Raw genomic sequence first — 8,388 nt, 5'->3', positions numbered from 1 at the left:
ACAAACATTTAGAGAAGGAAAAGTATGCAATTTGTATTTGAAAACATCAATTTTATATTACAATTTTCAATGTATATTTTATATCAAACTATATTGCTTTTCTCTTTATCATAATCACAATGATATGTATCATTGAGCATATCTAAGTTTAAATAACCCTGTGTATTTTGTTTAAAGAACGACATAATCATATGAAACTCATAATACGAGTCTTACATTAAATACATACAGTTCTACAGTAGACGGTTACTCCGACAGGTTCACTGATGTTTTATATTTTAAAATTAAATTAGCACCAAAAGTCAACAAGGGCATCTGACTCTGAAGGGTAAACCTCCAATTGCCTGCACTGTAAAAAGCAGAACAATTGTAAATGGAAACCCATGAAGACAGGTTATAGTTTATGCTATCAAAGTCACACAATCATAACATTTAATAATAATGATAACAAGAACAAAGGGTTTCAAAGAACAGCATATTGATAGTCAAATGTGTTCTTCAAAATGAAAAAAGGGAAGTAAAATCCAAAAATAAACATCAAAGCTTTTTTTTTTTTTTGCTTGTGTCAACTAGACATCTAACTTTCTACTTCAAGGTATCCAGACAGATTACCAGACAAAACAAATGCCTCCCATATCAAACAACACTGACTGAAGTACATTTTCTAATTCAAAATGACAGTTTAGGACAGAATTAGTTCTTGTTAGGACTACATTCGCTCTAATTCATAACAAAAGTTGTCTAATAAAATAAATTAAGGTATCAGAATAGCTTGGAAAAGTTCAATTGTAGGTGTGTTATAGTGTTGATGAATGCAGCAGTTTGTGTTGTGCACAAATGGGAAGCACAAGGGTGACTGAGAGCCGGGACAGTGGCAGTCAGACGGGCCGCTGACAGAGTCTCTCAGGTGCCCAGACACTGGCTGGAGTCCCCATGGACCCAGAGGCAGATTTGTGCGTACTTGGGGGGCGTGATTCGCACGGCTACGTTGTAATCTTGCTGCATTCCATTAACATCCACCCACTGGTGACCCGAGAACACTCCAATGATCTTTCGCTTCCACTTTTTCTTGCCAGGCTCTTTGAGTCGAATATAGACACCCGAGCCACTGGAGCCAGGCTTCGCATCGCAATACTGGTACAGCAGGTCATTGGACTCGTCGGAAACGGAGCAGAAGCGGTACACCAGGTTGCCTGGCCGATCGTCGTCAAATCCCGAGAAATGGATACGTCCTGCAGGCAGCTTCTTGACGGAGGGGATGACACCGAGATCCATGTATTTGGTCTTCTGCGCCCTTTTAAGCTCCAGGATGGCATAGTCATAATCAGCCACAGCGTTCTCCGAGATCCCTTTAAACCAGCCCTTCGGCACCTGCATCTGTTTCACCCGGGTCCATCGGAACGAGGGCTGCTTGGAGGTGGTGCTACGACGACTACGGTTTCTCCTGCCTTTGCCTTTTCCCTTACGCTCCTGCTTCTCTCCAATCTCTATATTTTCATTGATTTCCTCCTCCTCCTCCTCCTCCTCCTCTTCTTTATGCTTCCTCTTGCCTTTCCCCTTCCGTCCTTTCCCTTTCCGTCCCTTCCCTTTTTGGCGGGAACGTTCTTTCAGCACACCAATGCTGAGTTTCTGTACCCCATCCAGGTAGTCCGTACCATTGTGGATGCAATGAGCGGCAGTCAGGACGTGTTTGGGTGACACCAGCACTCCAGAACAACCCGTGGAGATCTTCACAGACGTGGAGAATGGATACTTCAAGGAGTACTGCTTGTCGCCGATGGTAAACCGGGTGTCCGTGCCATAGACTTCTCGTCTGCGCCGAGAGCGTAACATAGAACCTCCCTTCCAATCATTGCTAATGTTTAGCTCCTGTATGGTGACGGTGGTGAGTGTGCGGGTTCCGTTGTCGTACATGGTCTCATAGGACAGTAGCTGCTCCAGATCGTCCAGGCTGGGCTCTGGGAGACCCCTCTGGCACTCAATGCCACATATTCCATGGAGCTCAGATTGTGGCTTAGCCAAAAACTCAGAACTGCCCAGATGCACTGTTTGCTTTTCTTGTACCAGTGGTACTTTCCTCTGTGGCCACGTGTAGTCATCGTCACCTGTGGGATTGTCCACTGCTGCAGACACCAGCACAGCCAGTGCTGAGATGCAAAGCAGGAGTGTTAAGGGTACCGGGCCCATTGCAAAGAGCCCCCTAAAACAGACAGAAAGAGAAGAGAATCAACATCACTTAAAATATAGTTATGTAACACATATTTTACAGAGCATAAATGTCAATGTAGCATAAATGAAAGAGCATAAATGTCAATGTAGGCTACTTGTGAACATCTAAATTTCTTCAGTACAAAAAAATGAAGTGGGAGGGAATTTATTGTCTTTTGATACAACATTCTCAGCTTTGCTTACAGAGAGCCCAGGACAGTCATCACCAAAGGAATGAGAACACCCTCTGTTGTTAAATTAATTAGTGGTATCAGTCAACATTGGATTTTGAGTTGTGCATACTATTTTCCCTATTTTTACATTTAGATTAACTTTCCAGTCAATCCCAAAGTATAGTTCACTTTTTATGCATACGCTAGGGTATGCGTACAGTTGTGCAGTTGCATTCGATTTTTCCAACCCCCCCGCAGAACATGTGCCCCCATTTTATTGTTTGTTTGTTTATTTGCACAAATAAGTTGTAGTAGTCATTGCATATCATTTTGCCCTGAATGTAAATAAAATGCATGCAGTATATCTCTTTCAGACATTCCTAGAAATTAGTGTATCTCATTCCTGGTCCCAGCACTGCACATTTTGGATGTCTCGATTATATAGTACATCTTATTTATTTAATCATCTCTTTAATAGAGAATCCAATACTTGAAACGTGTGTCAGATTAGGCAGACATCCAAAAACAATATTAAGCCTGCCTGCATGAGAAGCAGGGCTGGCAGGATTGAAATCGGGAAAAAAAAAGATGATTTTATTACTACAGTCATGACCACTAGGGAGAGACAAATAATAAGGCTTTGGAGCACTATTTCAAGACTATTTCAAGTGTACATACTGTATATATCTCCTCATTGTTCATCATCACATTCCATAGATATTTAGATCCTGTCCTAATGTACCTGTTAAGTCATCAATAGTATTCTCACAGATTTCCAAGTAAAACTTTTGATTCTGCTTTTAAGACACACACAAAAATATTTTATTACAAAAGAAATAGTTTACATGAATGCCAAATTTGCTGCATTAGCTTTAGGGACTAAACAAATGACTCAAACATCACACAAATGTGCTCTCATTTAAAACCCAGTCCCTAAATCATACCAGCTACAGTAGCAAAAAATATCTGCCATTAGAGGAAAATGATGCTGCCTGTGGAGACGGGAGGTTTGTGGCGGGTACTTTAAGAATATTGACCCTGTCGGCACTGACTCGAGTCAGTGGTTTGGAAACGTTTCCTACTGTCTTGCTAAATGTCAGTAATAAGTATACACTGGGGTTCTGCGGATGGAAAAGCAATTGGTACTGTTACCAGTAAATCAGAATATAAAATTATATGATAATTTACTGTAGACACACATGCACCCACACACATATACAGTAGATGCTCATAGTGATAAGCAGCCTACTTATGCATATCAGGTACAGCTCTAACTGGAAAAAAGTTTTAGATATGAGTGCATTTTATTTTTACAGCGGACCATCAATTTGCATGGTGATGAAAAGATGCTTGACTCTTCAATGCAGGTCACACATGGAATCACGCACCACATAAATCATGCACATAAATAATGGGAACAAAGTAGTGATTTTAAATGGATACCAGTTTTCCCAAAGCTTTGAACAATGCATTTCTATGACTTTTGCATTTATCCATTTATTATCAAAACAATAGTGACTGCACTGACCTGAGTATAAATATGAATAATACATTTTCAATGAATTTGTAAATATTGTGCACATTTTCATGTTTCCAGGCCTGGAAATCACAATTTTATCCAAGTATCCTTATAATTTCAGGATTTCCATGTCAGTGAGAAACCACGTTTGCAGAAGTATGAGATCTTTCAGAGTCCTGATCAGGTTTATTTTACAATAATGACCAGTTGACTTTACATTATCCAGCTTAAGGCTTAGCAACAAGGTGAAAACTGCAAAAATATTACATTAAATTATATTAAAAGAAGTCCCGTGGAGTTTCACTACAATCATTGACAAAGACACAAGCTGGTGCCATCTGTGTTTATTTGAAGAGATCACAATAAGAGATGTGTGTGATATGATGCATGAAAATAGTGCTAGTTTCAGTTACCTGGATTTGTGGACTGTTAAAGCATTTCCATGGACAACAGTGACTATTCGGCAATGCGAGACCACTGAATCACCACAGCATAAAAGATTAGGCTTTTTATCCCACAGTTCCAACCTTTCTTTTCAGAATTTGCTGAAAAAATGTCAGAACTCGAAATTATGGAGAGTCCTTCCATATGCTAAAACAGAGGAATAAGGCAAAGTCTCTTTCAAGTATATCTATAGGCTAGTCTTCTTATGAACACAGAGAGAGAAAAAATCAGCAAACCACAAAGCCAAGCATTTCACAGCCACCAATCTCACACATTCATCATATGTTAGATTGCTGGGCACCCAAGGAAAACATAGACTGCAGCAGCATTTTCTAACCAGAAGTCAGTTTAGGGGTGGAGAGGGTGGGTTGGAATATAGATTGCTACTGCATTCTTGCTTCAGTACTTTCCCTGAGGAGCTGAAATCCCTCTCCTCTCACTTCACTATGACATGCCGTCAATGAGGATTATCTACATCAGCCACTCTGTCTGCAAGAATCAATCTGTACAGACAATACTGTCAGTGAAAGTGTGAGGCGAAAATATGTGTGCATGAATATGTATGAGGACGTTATGAGTCCAGGCAATGACAAATCAGATGTATCACTACTTGAGAGGGCCATGAGAAGTAAAGGACTTATAGAGGTCCAATAAGGCAAGCTTGAGCCTTAAAATGTCTGCAAAACAGACAGACTCAGGCAAACTCGGTCTGACATGTGATCTGATCTCTCTATCAACAGTTCTCTTGCTAAAATGAGCATCTGCAATCTGACATTCTTCCATCACTGCTGAAATATCGCTATGACATTTCCAATGACATTTCTGTAATAAATACATCTGACTTGCTCAAAAAATATCTTGAGATGCTTAGATTAGTGGGGTTTTATATGTATAATATAGCCCCTTTAAAGAAAGAAAGAAATAACTGGCTGTAGTGGTAGATGTAGAAGATTCCCCTCCATGTCAGCATCACCCAATTTTTCCATTACAAGGCACAGAAATTTCAATCTTGCACATTTGCTAACCTTTCGACCACCTTCATCAACCAAACGGTGGCGCTAATGGTCTCATTTACATTGGTCTCATTAAATTTAAGACTAATTCATTCAAAGTTGGCAGATTTTTAAGTGCATGTCTTTCCCTCACCGTCAATCATTTATGGATACATGAATATTTGCATTAACAGTATAAGTTATCTGCATGGTAATCATCTCCTTTGCACAAAAATTACTATGATAATCAGACTTTCCACCAAAAAGCTGTAAATGTTTCGCAAGGGCTCATTTAAAAGTGCATTTTGTTAGGTGAGGGGTCTTCAACCTACCCAAGTGTCATTATCATTCCTGATCTAGAGATATAGCCTATATTTAAAATATTCAATGCATTTTCCACTTTACTAACTCCCTAAACTTTCATGAAAAAAAAACTTAATTATTAGACCATTTTTCATGGAAGCTGTGCAATCAATAACTATACTTTAAAGTGATGACAAAGATAATGACACTTAAGTTTCACCCCAAAGGCTAGAATGATGCAAAAAGTTTTTAAACTTAATGTTTTAATATAGAGATTAGACTTTTACAAATAATAATAATAATAATAATAATAATAATAATAATAAAATTATTTGAGCCTGTAAATAGAACAAAACCTCTAGAACAAAATAAATAAATAAATAAAAAGTAGCAGTGAAATTCGCTGTACCTGCTATCATTCGATTGATGGAGATGTTCAATCCGCAAACAGATGTTTGTTATTTAAGCAAGAACCGTCTAAAAGTTACTTCATCTCAGAGGGCTTTCTGCTGGATGGACTGATAGTCCGATTCTTCTCATATCTGCTCCACCTTCAAGACAAGGAGAGCTCACAGACGAAGCCCTTGGTATGAATTACACTTGGCGTTTAAGGGAAAGGGAGGGAAAAAATCCCAACAAGCTTTTCACAAAGAGTTTTGTATAGGGGAGGGACCATCATGATGGACGGAGAAAGTGAAGTTGAGAGAGCGTTCAGGACTTGTTCTTAATGAGTCGCGGGATTTGAATAAATCTTTATTTGACAATTCAAAGAGTCGTTTATGTCCAGAATTCAAAGGGGCTTTCCACTGATTCGTTCCACTGAGAGCACAATAGCGCAGCAGCGGCTTTTTTTTGTGGTTCGGTTCCGTTCCCACATCACTGACACTTGTGTCCGTGTACATGATGTGGCAAACAAGCGAGCAGGGGGTCTGTGAGTTAGAAGAACGCCTTCAAATTTAAGTGTACATGTATGCAGATTACTGTGTGGGTCAATGACGTCACGTTCTGCATATATTAGATATTTTACAAACTAGATAAAATATCATACAGAAACCGACTTTCTGTGCGATTGTGTTTTCAATTTCAGAATTCAGATTTTGTGTGTGTGTGTGTCTAAAGGCATAAGCCTATCACTGAAATTGACTATAAAATAAAACTAATAGTATTAATATTTTTAAACCCTTTGTTTCCTAAATCAAACTGTGGCAACCAAGAAGAAAACAGGGATTTATGTACACTCTCATGAATGTGTAAAGGTCAGTATTTATTTATTGATTGATTTATTTATTTATTTATTTTTTATGACAAAGCATGTTCTTGTCAGGTCATATTGTGTAACACTATGAAAATTTCCTGATACTGTATTCATGTAATTTGAGCCCATGTATGTTGTAAACTTCAAGATTTATCTTTACATTTCTGTTTATCATCCTTATTTGTCATTGATCTAAACAAATGTAAAAGTTTTGTGTTTATTTATCCTTCATTTAAGATGTGCTTAGTCTCTTTAGAGTAGTTCTAACCTCATTGCTTCATTTAGAAAGATTAACACTATCAAAATTGTTTCCACTAAATGAGCTGCAGGAGCTCTAAGCATGTAAATGGGTCATATTTTTTTAAAGGGGCCAATAAACAATACTCTTGTGCGTTAACACTTCACACTAAAGCGCACAAATTCCTTTCGTAGAATTAGAGTGATGGACCAGAAACAAGCATTGAGATGCAAGAACTGACTTTCCATGTGATAGCCTACGTCATGTACAGTACATTCAGGTATATTGTCCTTTTTTCTTTCTGTTTTCTAATTCTTGTTCAATAGGCGACCACACGTCTTAAAATCACCTTTCTGTCTAGCTCTTTTTTTCCCAGAGACTCAGGGAAAGGGTCAGTCTTTCAGGTTCCACAATGTAGGCTCACATCAGTACCCTGTGAGGTTCTCTGTCAAGTCTGAACAGAGATAGATGATCTCATTGCTTTAGACTGTGGCCTCCACCTTCCAGCTTAGAGAACGTGCCCCTACAATGATCATCATGAGCTCATAGATCATCATCTCTCAATAAAACGTGTATTATTTTAAATTTTTTACACATTGGCATTATTTTATTTTATCAAAACAGATGACACAAACTGATGGAAGCAGAGTGGGGGGATTCAAACTCTTGAGCCACTTCTCTTTGACTGTAGCATATGCACTAGCTGATCTGATTTTGCTACATCTAAAATGTATGATACTTTTCATAACTAGCAGGTTCCATAAATTGTTACATGTGTGTTTGGCAGTGTTGCACTGAAAGGAATGGCCTTCATGTCATATTTCTGCTCATGGTTGTGTGAAACACTGGTTCCATATAGAGGGTTCTTTGTCAGGAGAATCATCTCTTCATGATCCGGGGTGAACCTATAGGTTGCAACTATAGTGTTCGTTTTAAATCAGTAGGATAGAGATACACACATTTTTTTTTTCTCAAAAAATAGTTTGAGATTCAAATCAGCAATTTTTTATTTATTTATTTTTGCTTCTTGATAGTCTTTATTAGGCAAAACAATAGATTAATCTTCTCTCAAGTAGGTTTGACTGGCTTGCAGTTTACCTAACAGCTTGTGGTCAGACTTCACTCACGCTGCTAACAGTCTGTCCATGATTCCATTTACAGTATATGCTAAAGAACACATTTTGCTTGAGTTTAAGGGAACGTGAGTGTTGCGTTGAGTGGCTGCTCAGGAACACCCTTAGAAAGTTGAAGGCGAT

The 8,388-nt window shown here is 38.5% G+C and overlaps 1 protein-coding gene across 2 annotated transcripts; it reads right to left on the bottom strand.

Moving 5' to 3' along the window:
• Positions 1-30: 30 nt before the first annotated feature.
• On the bottom strand, positions 31-6,322 carry LOC109106605 (inactive serine protease 35-like). Of its 2 annotated transcripts, none has more exons than XM_042772806.1 (2): positions 6,049-6,322; positions 31-2,200 (listed from the first exon to the last, which is right to left on the bottom strand). In XM_042772806.1, the coding sequence occupies exon 2, from the start codon at positions 2,185-2,187 to the stop codon at positions 904-906; it is 1,284 nt and encodes a 427-aa protein (XP_042628740.1). In that variant the 5' UTR covers positions 2,188-2,200; positions 6,049-6,322; the 3' UTR covers positions 31-903. The 2 variants fall into 2 exon arrangements, with proteins under 2 accessions (XP_042628740.1, XP_042628741.1); XM_042772807.1 differs by lacking the exon at positions 6,049-6,322 and adding an exon at positions 4,314-4,441.
• Between the last annotated feature and the right edge of the window lie 2,066 nt (positions 6,323-8,388).

This window comes from Cyprinus carpio, chromosome A16 (assembly GCF_018340385.1).
Source record: "Cyprinus carpio isolate SPL01 chromosome A16, ASM1834038v1, whole genome shotgun sequence".
NCBI classification, from domain to species: domain Eukaryota; kingdom Metazoa; phylum Chordata; class Actinopteri; order Cypriniformes; family Cyprinidae; genus Cyprinus; species Cyprinus carpio.
The sequence above is the reverse complement of the archived record's forward strand: the minus strand, read 5'-3'. Positions and strand labels throughout refer to the sequence as shown.